The sequence below is a fragment of the Melospiza melodia genome, unplaced genomic scaffold, assembly GCF_035770615.1.
Source record: "Melospiza melodia melodia isolate bMelMel2 unplaced genomic scaffold, bMelMel2.pri scaffold_47, whole genome shotgun sequence".
Lineage (NCBI taxonomy): Eukaryota > Metazoa > Chordata > Aves > Passeriformes > Passerellidae > Melospiza > Melospiza melodia.
This window is the reverse complement of record NW_026948793.1, coordinates 3,125,869-3,140,947: the sequence shown is the minus strand read 5'-3', so window position 1 is coordinate 3,140,947 and position 15,079 is coordinate 3,125,869. Positions and strand designations below refer to the sequence as shown.

The 15,079-nt window shown below is 52.3% G+C and overlaps 1 protein-coding gene across 1 annotated transcript; it reads left to right on the top strand.

Moving 5' to 3' along the window:
• Positions 1-7,178: 7,178 nt before the first annotated feature.
• On the top strand, positions 7,179-7,782 carry LOC134413652 (olfactory receptor 14J1-like; the record flags this gene model as incomplete). The annotated part of the gene is made up of 1 exon (XM_063147714.1): positions 7,179-7,782. A coding segment is annotated over one exon (552 nt), but the record flags the coding sequence as incomplete, so codon positions are not given.
• Positions 7,783-15,079: the final 7,297 nt, after the last annotated feature.

Genomic DNA, 15,079 nt, shown 5'->3' with positions numbered 1-15,079 from the left:
TGGCACTGTGGGGCCTTGTGGAACCATGGAGTCCATTAAGATCCTTAAGGACTTGTGTAATCAAGTGACCGTTATGACACCTGAGGGCCTCATGGAAGCAAGGAGCCATTGTGACACTGCAGGGCCCTGTGGAACCAAGGGAACATGAAATAGATGTGGCTGCCTTGGCTTCCCAGGGGTCACCTGACAGGTCTGCCTGACCTTGGAATGCTGAAGGCCATTCCCATCTGCCCCTGAAACATTGGGGCTCTGGGCTTTTCTTTTTATGGAAAAGAACTATCCATTTTTTCCAGGCATCCATGGCCAAAGTTCCGATTCCACCTCCAAATATCTGTGTATTCAAGGATTGCTGCCAGACTAAAGTTGCCAGGACAGAAAAGTCTGGCTGGTCATTGACTCCTGAGTGGCAGCACTCATCTATTTTCCAAACACTGGAAAGGGCTCTGTGCTTTTCTTTGTATGGAAAAAAAAATCCCTCTTTTCCAGGCACAAATGTTCTAAATTAGGACTCCGCATTTGTAATTTCAAATATCCAAGGGTTGCTCCAAGCAAACCTGCCAGGACAGACAGGTCAGGCTTGCCTTGGCCACTGATGGCTGCCGTTCATCAGCTCCTGAAACACTGGGTCTCTGTGGTTTCCTTCCTATGGAGACCAATGTGACATTTGAGAGCCTTGTGAAATGAAGGGGCCATTGTGACACTGCAGAGCTTTGTGGAACCAAGGACAGCATTGTGGCTCTGTTTGGCCGCATGGTCCCAAGGGGCCAGTGCAAAGCAGCAGTGTGGGAGTTAGCCCAGCTGTAACTCAGAGTCAGACAGATTTTACCCTGGAAGAACTGGGCGTGAGTTTTAAGTTCTGGGAATCATTCAATTTACTTAGTGAGAGCTTGAGACTTTTCCCATAAGCCTTTAGTGTTGTTATGCTAAGTTGTCCAAGTTCTACTCCCCTATTGGTTTATTGGTTACTTATTTCTTCTATATGATTATTGTTCTAGTTTTCTATCCCCAAGTTGTTGCTGCTTCCCCTTTGTCTCAGATTTTAGGATCCTGCCCCTTGTACTGTGCTGGATTTCTCCATGTTTATTATTTTTCACCCTGTTATTAAAGTTCCTTTTAAACAGCTCCATTGATCCTGCTCCTTTTCATTTTCACCACACTCACCCTGAACTCAGGGAGCCAGGGATGTTTGTCACAGCCACCCTCATTGGGACATTTGGCGCCCAAATAGGGACCATGACATTCAGGGATCCCTGTGTCAGTCACGTCAGCTGGGGTTAGCTGATGGATAGGCCAGTGCTCCCTGGGATTTTAGATTGTGCCGGGCCTGGCAGATTCATCGTTGCTTCAAGGGACCTTGCCCAGGATCAGCAGGGACAATGACGGTTTCACCTGTATAGGATTGCAGGTGGGTTTGGGGAAATGCAAGATATTTATTGCCCATTTTGCCACTGTGTTTTTACAGTATGAACCCATGTCCCATAATTAATTTGAGGTGTTGCGGTGGCTCTTCTCCATAAGGCAAAGAAAGAAAAATGGCCAGCCAGGTGTCCACAGTAGAAAGGAGTGTATATGGATGCTTTAATTCTCACTGGTCATGATGAAATATTTTCAAAGAACGAATAAAAATCAATCACGAGGTGGATCATTAAAAAATTTCCAGACACCTCTGGTGTTGAAATAATCCATACCACTGAATTTTGAGACTAAGTGGAAGTTAAATTGTACAACCTTTTGATCAAAAGGGACTCCATTGCATCCCACATACTCCCCATAATCCACACCACCCTTGAGACCCTTCACCAGCCAGCAGTGTGTTGAAAACTCAATCCATTGGTCACTCCTAACTCGGGACCTCGCCCCAAACCTGCCTTTATCAGACTTTCCACGATGGTCCAAGATGGTGATGGCCATGCCCTCTTGGAGTATCATGCCCTGGAGAGTTAAGATGGAAGGAGCCTGAACGTGGCTCGAGAGCCCAATCATCCTCCCTCCATCTTGGCTCTTCCATTTCCTGCTCCCACAACCTTCTCTTCTGCCCTGAATGAACCTCCAGACTCCACCCCCACAACTGTGGGTCACACCCCCACGGTCAATCATTCCACCTCCACCCTGGGCCATGCCTCCAGAATGCCAGCCCAGTTGTTTGCCATCCTAAATCAAGGCCCTTCCTCCCCAACACCTGACAAAATGGCAGTGCCCTTTGCCTCACCCTCCGGCAACAATATGACCCCATGGTGAAAGATACTAAAGCCAACTGTCACACTGTTTCTAATCCCAATGTTTCTCCTCCAAGTTATTCTTCCTCCTTAGAAAATAGTTTGCATTCTCCAGAGCCACCTCACCCCTTTGACCTCAGAAGATCCCTGGGAAATGATCTGGAAATAAGCAGTTAAGGAAGGAGACTGGCAAATAGTCTCGAAACTACTTGTTGCCCCGGTATGTTATGAAAGAAGGGGGCAGAATCCCAGGTATCAGCCATTGGTTTGAGGGGAAATCAAGGATCTGTGTAGGGCAGCTAAAGGCCATAGGAGGGACTTCCTTTGTTTTAATGGCCTAATGAGGCCCATGTTTACAGCACATGTCTTAACTCCCTATGATTTAATATATATTATGACTATGTTGGTGTCACCTACAGAATACAGAATACTGTGAAAAGGGGGATGGAAGTGTTTACTAAATCGATTAATAGCGACTATGCCAATAATGAGGCAAGAGCAGAATCAACCATCTAGCTGGAGAAGGACAACACAGCCTACCAGATGACCAAGCAGCAGGTATCCCTAGAGAGGTATTGGATGATATCAAAGACATGGCTTTGCAAGCTTTAATCCAGGTATTTGATGGTAGCATTCCCAGTGTGGACTACCTTGGGTGGCTGCAGCTAAAGCTTTAGGACAATTAGACCATCTTGGGTGCCTGTTAAGTAAGCAAACCAATGCTACCTCCCTCACATTGAGTGGCCTGCTCTCAGACATAGAGACCATCAGACATGCCACCTTGCAGAACAGTGATAGAGTTTTTACTCTGGGCACAGGGGCATGGCTGTGTAGACTCTGAGGGCATGGGTTGCATGAACCTCTCCACCCACAGTGAGTCAATCCACAAGAGCATTCAGGTACTTGAAGGATTCAAGAAGCTTCAAGTGGAAAAAAAGACTGGTTCAATAAACTCTTCCAGTCCAAGAGACTAAAGGGTTGGATGATGTCTATCTAAAACAGGACATTTATTTTCTTAGCTGTTGTTGTATTGTTAATTGTCTCATGTTTGTTTGGATGCTTTCAGAAAGTCTTACAAAATTCTTTCAGTTCCATCTTGGTTGTAAAACAGAAAGGGGAAAGATACCCAACACAGGCTCCTCATGGACTCCTTGGAGGAGAGAATTGGAGGCCAGGATGGCACAAAAACCTCTCAGAGACTCAGGAAGGGAAAATCCTTAAAAGTACCTAAAAGTATTCTTAAATCCATAAAGTACCTTAAAAACCTTGAGTATCTCAAAGCATTAATGAGCCCTGCTAAGTTTCAGTACAAAGCTCTCAAGGGACTCGTTAAAGCAGATAATTGGGGCCATGATTGCACAAACCTCTCACAGAGTCTGTATCAAAAGGGAAACACCAAGTACTTTGAAAAAACTGAAGTACCCTGAAGCATAAATGAGCCCCACTGAGTGGTGTTACTGACAAAGCCTCTCCAGGGACTAATTATAGCAGTAATTGGAGCCCATGATTGCACAAACCTTTCAGAGACTCCAAGGCAAAAGCCAAACCCAAAGTCCTTTCAAAAACCTGCACAGAGGCTCCTGGCACAGAGGCAGCTCCTGGCAAGGGCAGCGCTGCAGAGAGACAGCTCTGCCCAGGAGCAGCTCCTGTGCACAGCGCAGCAGGGCTGGGGCACTGCCTGCAGCCACCCCGGGCACAGCACAGGGGCACAGAGGGGTTAAACTTAGCCTGGGCTGGGAGCACAGAGCAGAGCTCACTCAGGGCTCACTAGAGCAGAAATCAGCCCAGGTTTGAAGCAGTCATTCCCTGGCTGTGGGAAGAGAAGCTGCCGTTCCTGTAGGGATCTCCTGGAACTGGCACATCCCACAGGTTTGAGGACCTTTCAGGAGGACTCTCAGAGCTGCTCCAGGGCAGGGCTGTGTGTGGCCCTAGGGCAGGGCTGGCTTTCCCTGCTGCCCCAGCCCAGGCACAGCCCAAGGCGGCTCCTGTTGCCAGGCTCTGCTGCAGGGCTGAGCAGCCGGGGCTGCAGCCAGGGGTGCCCAGGGCTGTCCTGCAGAGCAGGGTCCTGCAGCCCAGGGCGCTGTGCTGGGGCAGGGACTCTGCTGCCTGCCAGGGAACGCTCTCAGCCAGCCCTGGCAGCTGCTCCCAGTGATGGGGAGAAGCTGTGGGGGGAAGGAGCCAGCTGAGAGGGGCTGGGTGGGGCAGGGCTGCTCCCAGCTCCAGACCAGCCTGGGCACAGCTCCAGAGGACACTTCCCAAAGAAGGTAAGCCTGGGATTGCTGGAAAGACCAGGACCTTTCCTGAGAGTGTTTTCAATTACCTGCTTGGAGAAGGATGGGAATGTTGGGGTAATTACAAAAAGATTTTTCCATTTTATAATTTTTTATATATTCATAGCTCTGTAAATTACTATTATATAGTTATGATACTATCATCCTTACTTAATTCTATTAAACTCCTAATTAACTATATTAAACTACAATTATATACTTATATAACTTTAATCCTTCTTTAACTCTAGTTTGTTTCCTTATCTTTCTCTTAGATTTTAGAACACTAAGCTGACTGTCTTAATACATTCCTGGAATACTATATAGTCTTATTATCAGGAAGAGGACCTACAAGAACATTTTGTTTTTTCACCAGAATGTGAGCAGTCATAAGCAAAAAGTGAAGGCAAAGAAACCCTTGGACCTACTCCAATGGGTTGAGCCAGGGGTGTGTAACTGGGGCGCCTGAATCTCCTATTGGATGCTCCTGTTAAATATCCTAATTAATCAACCTTAATAAATCATTGAAATCAGGCCCCGGGTGTGCCCCATCCCCACTGGGACACCTGGAAGCTTCCAATTAATGTCTGGTTTTTACTTTACTGTTCTAACACTGTTGCAAGGGTTTTGTTTTTTTCTGTCTTGATTATAGACAACAGGGGAATGAGAGAAGCAGAACAGGAATTGTAATCCCAGAATCCCAGGACATTGGACATTCTGAGTTGAAAGGGACACACAGGATCATCAAAGGAATGTTTGAGCATTTACACAGACTCCAGAACTGTAACTTTGGGTGGTCCGTCTCTCTGCTGGGAGCCTCCCAAAAGGCCACCAGCCTCTCCTCAGCCCTGGACAGCAGCAGCATCACCTCTGCAGGGCCCAGCAGGGCTCTCCTGAGCTGCCCTTGCCCAGCTGCATACAGAGCCCGCCCCAGTCAGGGCCCTGCACACAGGCAGGTTTCTGTAGGGCCCTGGCCAGGGCACACAGGCTGGGATGGGCTCTGTGAGCGCTGGCAGGGACAAGGCTCCTCTCAGGAGGGAATGTGCAGGCCCAGGGAGATGCTCAGGGAAGGAGAGGGGGCTGAAGAGAGCAGAGCTGGGGCAGGATGAGGGCACGGTTGGTGTGTGGGAGGTGCCGGGCACAGCTGGGCACGGGAACACTGTCCTGAGTGCCCGGCTGTCTCTGCCCTGCCCTCTCAGGCAAAGCACCACAACATCTTCTCTTGGTTCTGCCCTGCCCTGATATTGTCACTGTTTTCTGCTGCTCTCAGGGAGGCTCTGGCATTTGCAGCAGCTGAGTCAGGCACTGCCCTTGGCATTCCTGCCAGGCAGGGGTGTGTCCATGGGAATGGGGTGTCCAAGCTTCCCTGGCACCTGTGGGGCTGTGGGCAAAGCAGTCCATGGGAAAGGGGAATGAGCTGAGCCCCCTCCCTGAGATCCCATCATGGGCACAGCCAGGGATCTCCTTGCTGTGCCCTTCCAAGCTCTGAGCTGCCCTCCTGGGTGCAAATCTGTGCCAGAGCCTCTGGGAGTTCCCTGAATGTCCCACAGGGAAGGGCAGAGCTGCCAGAGCTGAGGAAATGCTGTTGGGTTTGCCAAGGGAGCCATGAGTGTCCTTGGCACAAGGAGGTGCAGAGACCTTTCCCAGAGACCTTTAGAGAGGGTGAGACATTCAGGGATCCCTCTGCTCTGGGAAGGGTCTGGTTTATCCCAGGCTGACCCAGGAGTGTGATTGTGCTCTGGTTGCAGTCAAAGGTGCAAAGCCAGGGCAGCTGGGAACAAGCCCATCCAGCCCCTCACCTTCCCTCAGCCGCAGGGAATCCTTTGCCTCTCTCATCTCGCAGTGGCAAACTCTGAGTGCAGCAGGAATGCTGGGGATTTCTGACCTCAGAGAGCCAGGAATGATCTGTGGGTAGGAAAAATATCCTTAAAACAGCTCCTGTAATTCATGTCCTAAAAACCTAGGAGTGCAAATGCTACCAAACCTATCTCCATTCTGAGTGATTCCACTGAAAAATCCTGACTATCCAGGCTTGTCCCTCTGCCACATGGCCACAAACCCAGGGCAGTAGGGCAGGGATGGCTCCTTGAGGGCCCCCATGCACAGGCCTGGCTGCTCCTGGCACTCTCAGGCAGCACAACTGGAGCTCAGGCAGGAACCTGGGTGAAGGATTTCCCAGAGCAGGAACAAGAGTGGGTGAGTCCCAGTGGGAAAGGCTACAGGGAATGGCCCAGGTTTGGCTCCAAGCAGCTTCTCCTGACTTGTCACTTTCCTTTCTCCATGAACAGGTCCCCATGTTCAGCCCCAGCAAATGTCCAACAGCAGCTCCATCAGGCACTTCCTCCTGCTGGCATTGGCAGACACGCGGCAGCTGCAGCTCCTTCACTTCTGCCTCTTGCTGGGCATCTCCCTGGCTGCCCTCCTGGGCAACGGCCTCATCATCAGCGCCGTAGCCTGCGGCCACCACCTGCACACGCCCATGTTCTTCTTCCTGCTCAACCTGGCCCTCAGCGACCTGGGCTCCATCTGCACCACTGTCCCCAAAGCCATGCACAATTCCCTCTGGGACACCAGGAACATCTCCTACACTGGATGTGCTGCTCAGCTCTTTCTTTTTTATTTCTTCATCTCAGCAGAGTTTTTCCTCCTGACCGTCATATGCTATGACTGCTACGTGTCCATCTGCAAACCCCTGCACTATGGGACCCTCCTGGGCAGCAGAGCTTGTGCCCACATGGCAGCAGCTGCCTGGGCCAGTGCATTTCTCAATGCTCTGCTGCACACGTCCAATACATTTTCCCTGCCCCTGTGCCATGGCAATGCCCTGGGCCAGTTCTTCTGTGAAATCCCACAGATCCTCAAGCTCTCCTGCTCAAAATCTTATCTCAGGGAACTGGGGCTCATTGCAATTAGCGCCTGTTTGGTATTTGGTTGTTTTGTGTTCATTGTTTTCTCCTATGTGCAGATCTTCAGGGCTGTGCTGAGGATCCCCTCTGAGCAGGGACGGCACAAAGCCTTTTCCACCTGCCTCCCTCACCTGGCCGTGGTCTCCCTCTTTGTCAGCACTGGCATTTTTGCCTCCCTGAAGCCCCCCTCCATGTCCTCCCCATCCCTGGATGTGGCAGTGTCAGTTCTGTACTCAGTGGTGCCTCCAGCCCTGAACCCTCTCATCTACAGCCTGAGGAACCAGGAGCTCAAGGCTGCAGTCTGGAGACTGATGACTAGACAATTTAAGAAACATTAAATTGCTGGACAGTTTCTGAAAATAATTTCTAATAAAAGTTGTCTTGATACTTCTTGTTGGTTTCATTTTGGAGCTTTTATTTGGTTGTTTACCTTTTTTAGTGTTGTCCCTAAATGAAAGCAATCAATTTTGCCATATCTCATTTTGTTTCTCCACACGTCCACTGTGACCTGTAGACTGTGTCAGCGAGGAGCTGTGCTCTTGATACCTTTAAATGAAAAAAAGGATTTCTTTCATATGAAGCTATCAAGAACATAGCTCCTCACTGCCACAGTCCAGCAAAGTTTTCTGTAGAGATGCCCTTTTGTTTCCTTCTCTGGAGCTGCAGCAGCAATGTCTGTGTGCAGAGCTGGGGGCAGATCAGTGCTGGCACAGCAGCTGTGCCCAGCAGCAGCAGCACTTGGTGTTGCCAGTGCTGCTGCCGTGGCCCTGCCCCGCTGCCCTGGTGGCCCTGGTGTTGCTGCAGGGCCTGAGTGCTCTCGGGGCCGGGCACAGCCCTGGGGGTGGCAGTGCCAGGGCTGCAGCAGGGACAGGCCATGGGCACTGCTGGGGCAGCGCTGACGCCTCAGGCCAGGGCCTGGGGGCTCCAGGCTCCTTGCCCAGGCTTTCTCAAGAACATGGCCAGGCCAATGCTCAGCACAGAAAAGCCCCGTGAGCAGCCCCAGGCTGGCCGTGGGCAGGCTGGGGGCAAACAGCATGGCTGGGGCTCTGCAAGGGCCCTGGGGGAGACGGGAAGGAGCAGCAGAGCAGGGGTAGATCCATCTCCAGTGTGCTGGCCTCTGCAGTCAGCCAGAAAGTTTGTTCCCATCAGCTGGGAGTTTCCTATCCCACTGCAGATGCTGTTGCTCAGAGCCAGGGCTTCCTGGCAGCTGCCCCCAACAGCCCTGAGCATTTCCTCTGCTTCACATTTGCTTTCTTTGCACCTCCTGCTTCACATTTCTTCTAATTGCCCACCCCAGGGGGCCCACAACTGGACACAGCACTCGAGATGCTGCCCAACCAGTGCCCTGCACAGGGGAAGAATCACTGCCTTGCTCCTGCTGGCCACACCATTCCTGATGCAGGCCAGGAGCCATTTGCCTTCTTGCCCACCTGGGCACACTGCTGCCTCATGTCCAGCCTGCTGTCCATCAGTCCCTGCACGTCCCTTTCTGCCTGGCTGCTCTCCAGCCGCTCTGTCCCCAGCCTCTAGCACTGCAGGGGTTGTTGTGGCCAAAGTGCACAACCCAGCACTTGGTCTTCATAAACCTCACCTTTTTGGATTTGGGCCCTGGATCCAGTCTGTCCCAGGCACTGTGCAGAGCCCTCCTACCCTCAAGCAGATCAACACTCACACCCAGTTTGGTGACATCTGCAAAGATGTCCTTGGTTCCATGGGGCCCCAAATATGACAATGGTCTCCTTGGTTCCATGGGGCTACACAGTGTGACAATGTTCTCGTTGGTGCTGCAGTTTCACAGGAGTCCCTTGGTTCCATGGGCCTCCGCAGTGTCAGAAAGGCCGTGGAGTGTCCCAATGGTCTCCTTGATTTTGCAGTGTCAAAATGGTGAAACCCCTTGGTTACACAAGGCCCTGCAGTGTCACAATGGCCTCTGTGGTTCCATGAGGACCCCGAGTGTCACGGCGCACTCCCTGGCTCCATTTGGCCCCAGAGCACCACAGTGGACCCCTGGTTCTGTGGGCCTGCACGGTGTCACCATGGTCCTCTTAGTTCCATGAGGCCTTGCAGTGTCACAATGGCCCCAGAGCGTCCCAATTATCACAGAATGACAGAATCAAATAGGCTCGATAACACCTTTGGGATCATCAAGCCCAACCAATACCCTAATACTCCCTTGTCACCCAGATCATGGCACTAAGTGCCACTGGAGAGGGACAGTGACTCTGCCACTTCCCCCCTGGCCAGCCCATTCCAATGCCCACTTACCCTTTCTGTGAAGAATTTCTTCCTATTGCCCAGCCTGAACCTCCCCTCGTGCAGCTTAAGGCTGTGTCTTCTTTACCTGCCCTCCGGCAGATCCACACTCACACCCAGCTTGGTGCCATCTGCAGTTTGTGAAAGGTGGACTCGATCCCCTCAGCCAGATCATCAGTGAAGATATTAAAAAGGACTGGGCCCAACACAGATCCCTGGGGGACAGCACCAGTGCCTGGACACCAGCTGGGTGCAGCACCATCGCCACCACTCTCTGAGCCCAGCCTCCAGCCAGCTCTTAAATCTCCCAGCGAGGAGGGAACCTGCCCAAGCTGTGGGCTGCAGCTTTTCCAGGCAATGCTGTCAGAGAGTGTCAAAATCTTTGCTGAAATCCAGGCACACAACATCCACAGCCTTTCCTGCATCCATAGGTGGGTCACCTGGTCATAAAAGGAGACCAGGTTGGTCAGGCAGGACCTGCCACTCCTAAATCCACGCTGGCTGGCTCTGATCCCTCGGCCATCCCGTGGGTGCCCTGTGATGGCACTCAGGGTGATCTGTACCATAACCTTGCCGGGCACCCAGGTCAGGCTGACAGGCCTGGAGTTCCCCAGATCCTCCTTCCAGCCCTTCTTGGGGATGGGCTCACACTGGCACCTCCAGTCCTCTGGGACCTCCCTGGTGAGCCAGGACTGATGGTAAATGATGGAGAGCAGCTTGGGGAGCTCATCCACAGCTCCCTCATCCCCCTGGGATGGATCCCATCTGATCCCACACACCTGTGAGCATCTGAGTGGCTCAGCAGGTCACCAACTGCTTCCTCCTGGATTACAGGGGGCTGTTCTGCTCCATGTGCCCACCTACCAGCTCAGGAAAGCACTTGTCCTGAAGACAGCCTGCCCTAATATTGAACATTGAGACATACATGGTATTAAGCAGCTCAGCCTTTCCTTATCTTTAGTTACTGTATTCTACACTGTGTCAAAAAAAAGAGTAGAGGTTCTCTTTATCCCGTATTTTGCTAAAAATTTATTTGTAGAAACATTTACTACTATTTTGCACAGAAGTGGCCAGGTTAAGTTCTCATTGATCTTTCACCTCTCAGCTTTTATTTCTGCATGACCTATCAAGATCCTTAAACTTTTCCTAAGTTGCCTGACCTTCTGTCCAATGTTGATGCTCTTTCTTTTTTCCCCTGAGTTCCCACAAAATCTCCACGGCCAGCCAGGCCAGTCATTTTCCTCACTAGCTCATCTTTTGCCACACTAGGACAGGCTGCTCCTTCCCCCTTAAGGTTACTTTCTTGAAATGTGTCCATCCTTCCTGGATCCCTTTGTTTTTAAGGCCTGTTTTCCTTAAAATAATCAGTACCTGATTTGGTATTCCCCAAATCTGCAGCCTAAACAGGCCAAAGTCTGCCCTTTCTAATTCCAGTGTAGAAGTTTTGTTGATGCCCCTCCTTCTTTCACAGAACAATAAAAACTTGGTTATTTCATGGTCACTGTGCCCCAGGCAGCCCCACATCTGCCACCAGCCCTTCTCTATTTGTTGACAGCAGGAGACAGAGCTTTCTTTGGCAGTGGGAGTGTTACCAAAATGTCACTAAAACAGAAATCTCCTTAACCCCAATGTAGCATTAAGAATCAGCATTCTTTATTCAGCTGTATGCACAGGGGATAGCTCCTCCCAAAGCTGTGCATGCTGAGTACAGGAAAGTTTCTGTTTATTTTCTGTATGTTGCACACATATTCATTGATTGTCTTAGACTAAACACACATATGGATAATCATTTCCTCAAAATAATTAACACATTTCCCCTCCCCTCTACTCATGCATTCTTCTATCCTGGGGGTCTCTCTGGTTGTCCCTGGTGGTCACGGACCCCAATGTTCCAGTGGGCCTGGCTGAGCTGGCAGGACACTGAGGCGGCTGGACTTCCAGTTCCCTTACCACACAATGGGCATTGTGTGGTTTCCAGAGGTCTGGTGTTGTGGAAAACAAACCCCAGGTGTCAGCTCAGCTGGTGGATGCAATTTATCATCTGGTAACATGAGGTCACAGAGTGGGCAATGACATCACAGAGTAGGGTAGGTGAGGTCATGGAAAAGCTATGACATCATAGACTTCCTCTGTGACATCACAGAGCCAGCTGTGAAATCACAGGGCAGGGGTCCGACATCACAGAGCAGATTATGACATCACAGAGTGGGCTCTGACATCAGTGACCAGCGGTGTGATATTAGAGAATTGGCTGTGACCTCACAGAGCAGGCTGTGACATCACAGAGGGGCTGTGTGACATCCCAGCAGGGCTGTGTCAGGTCACTAGGTTGGTCACTCTGTCCCAGCTCCCCCTCACAGTTTCTCCCAACAAGTCCAATGCTGTTCATGCCCAGCAGGGTCCCTGTCCCCCGGGATCCCCCCGGCCCACCTGGAGCCACAGCCTCCACCAAAGGATGTTCCACAGGATCCACCCCAGAGCCTGACATGGGGACAAGGGGCCAGGGCTGTGTGACCAGGACATCAAGGACGTGGGTTCTCCAGTCACTGTGGCCTGGATTGGGTTGCCCAGGGCAGGAAAAATGTCTGGCAGCTGGAGCAGGGTCTGGGAAGGGCCTCCAAGGTGGGGCTGGAGCCCTTGGGCTGTGAGCAGAGGCTGAGGGAACTGGGCTTGTCCAGCCCTGAGCAGGGAAGGCTGAGGGGCTCCTCATCCCAGCCTGGCAGTGCCAGCGAGGAGGGGATGGGGAACACAGAGCCAGGCTCTTCACAGGAGGCCTGGGGGGAGACAAAAGCCAGTGGATGGAAGGGGAAAGAGGAGAGATCAGCCAGGGCATGAGGAGATGAAATGAGTCAGGCTGCTTTCAGCATTTCCTCAACAGCAAGAGCAGCCTGACCTCCCATCTCCATCCACCACTGACAGCTTGGCAAATCAGGAATTGTTTGAGCTGTTTTGCACCCAGTCCAGGATGAGCATCCTGATACAAGAACTTATTTGTTCTTTAGTCTGAAATTAATTTTAGTAAGGAAATCACCTGTGAATGGTGGACTCATCAGATGCTGCTGGGACGTTGCACATATCTCAGGGAGGATTGTGATTGGTTTGAAATGGTGTCCTGTTCAACTGGAGCCTGTTTGCCATGAAGAGAAATTTTCTGTGCCTCTGAGTGTCACCGATTCCACACCCCCCAAAAGAAAGAAACATGATGAGTTGTGGTTCCCACTCCAGTGGTAGCACTTGGACCTCCCTCCATAGCCAGAGCAGAGCTCCCTTATCCCACAAAGTCCCTGGCAATGCAGGGATGAAGGAAACAAGACAGGCTGTAGGGATCAGGGGCAGGGTATGGTCAGGGATTTGGGGTGGTTGTAAGCCCAGGGTAGGACCCGGCCCTTGGCTGTGGTGAACCTCATCCGATTGTCCTGGGCCCATGGCTCCATCCTGTCCAGATCTATCTGCAGAGCTTCCTGCCCTCCAGCACAGCCACACTCCCACCCAGCTTGGGCTCACCTGGGAACTGACTGAGGGTACTCTCGATGGCCTCATCCAGATCAGCAATAAAGAGATTGAACTGACCTAGCCCCAGTTCTGAGCCCTGGGGACACCCCTGGATGTGACTCCTTTCCTCAGCTGCTCTGAGTGCCCGGGGTTGGATGAGGGAAATAGTGGGGAGGAGATAGAGACAAAGTGTGATTCATTGTCAGCCATGAAGGGTCTGGATTTTCATATCTGTTCAAACTGCATGAGGAGGTGCTGGGGGTCAATATCAATTGGACATTGCTGATATCAATCTATGAGCAAAATAAGAAAACAGGAAAAAACAATTCTCTCTGCATTGTTTTAAATACAGTATATTCACATTAAATAGACTTCTGTAATCTGTCTAATTAACCAAAAAACACTTTTATTATTTCCAAGGGCTTTTCTTGTTAAGGTGTGTTTGGAACAAATATTTATTAGCCTTTTACATTGAATTTCTGAACAGAAGACCTCAAGAAAAAGGAAGCCTCTGGAGAAATAAAATTCATCATCAACCTCCAAGTGGCTGAGAATCCATTGCCATCAGAGCAGCAATGAACAGAAATGGGCACAGCTTTTTGGCAGGCCCCAGCTTCGGCATGGGCCCTGGGCCTGCGGCAGGAGCAGCTCTTGAGGGCCCCAAGGCCAGGGCTCTTGTGCTGCCCTGGGCAGATGGGATGGCAGCAGGGGCTGCAGAGCTCTCAGCACCTCAGCCCGAAGGGAGCAGGGAAGCCAGGGAGCCTCCTTTGGCCTTGGCCAAGCACCTTCCCCCATGGCTAGGGCTGAGTGCTGTGGCAGCTGCAGCTGCTGCTGTGCCCTTGCCAGGGGCTGAGGCAATGGGGCAGTGCCCAGAGCAGCCTGGCCTGAGCAGAGCTGTGGGACCAGAGCCGGCAGGGCTGGGCTGGGGAGAGGCCCTTGGTGCTGCCCAGAGCTCAGGACAGCTGGCAGAGCTTGCAGGGAGCTGGGCTGGGCTCAGAGAGCCTGGCCCAGAAACCATCAGTGTCCATCTCAGCCTGGCTGAACGCGCAGGGGCAGGACTCAGGCCAGGCCTTGTGGGGCAGGGCCAGCGCCTGTGCAAGGCATTGCAAACAGGCAAGTGGCCCAGTGGGGAGGCTGCCCTGTGCCCTTGGTGGCATGGACAGAGCAGGGAGGGGGCCCAGGACATTTGCCAGCACCAGCCTTTGTGCCCATGCATTGGCAGCCTTTGCTGCTGAGCCCAGCTTTGGCCTGGGCTGAGTTTGGCTGTGGTCCAGCTCCATCCTCCTGCGGGGCTCAGGTCCTGCTCCCAGCCATGGCCAGCCTTGGCCAGCCTCTCTGCTGGCCCAGAGGCCAGCAGAGCCCGGGGCAGGGCTGTCTGTGCAGCCTCACAGGTGCCAGGGGCTCTGCAGGAGCTGGCAGAGGCTGCCCAGCAGGGAGGCCATGGGGCACAGAGCCCCAAGGCTGCTGTGGGCACCACGGCACAGGGGCCGTTCCCATCCACAATGCTCCTGGCCTGGGCTGGGCCCGCACAGGGGCTGGGCCACCATGGCTGGGCCAGCACAGGGCCACAAAGGGGCCACGCAGCCGCTGTCGGGGCTGACAGCAAGGCCAGGCACACACAAGCAATTGCTGAGCATGGCCTGTGCTGGCCAGGCCTGACTGTGCCAAAGGCAGAGCTCAGCTGCCCTGGGGGCTGCAGGAACAGTCCAGAGCCCAAAGTGCCTCCATGGCTGTGCTGGAGACCAAGGCTGCAGGAGGGAAATGCAGGGCTGCTGTGGGATGGGGAGGACATTGAATTCCAGCACACACCTCAGCTCTCTGATGATCCCAGCACCATGCTGGGCCCTGTTTCAGACTGGAACAGAACAGATGTTGATGGGTGAGGAGCCCTGTGGGGTTGTCAGGGACCTGCAGTTTGCAACGTGCTCTGCTCTCCCTCAGG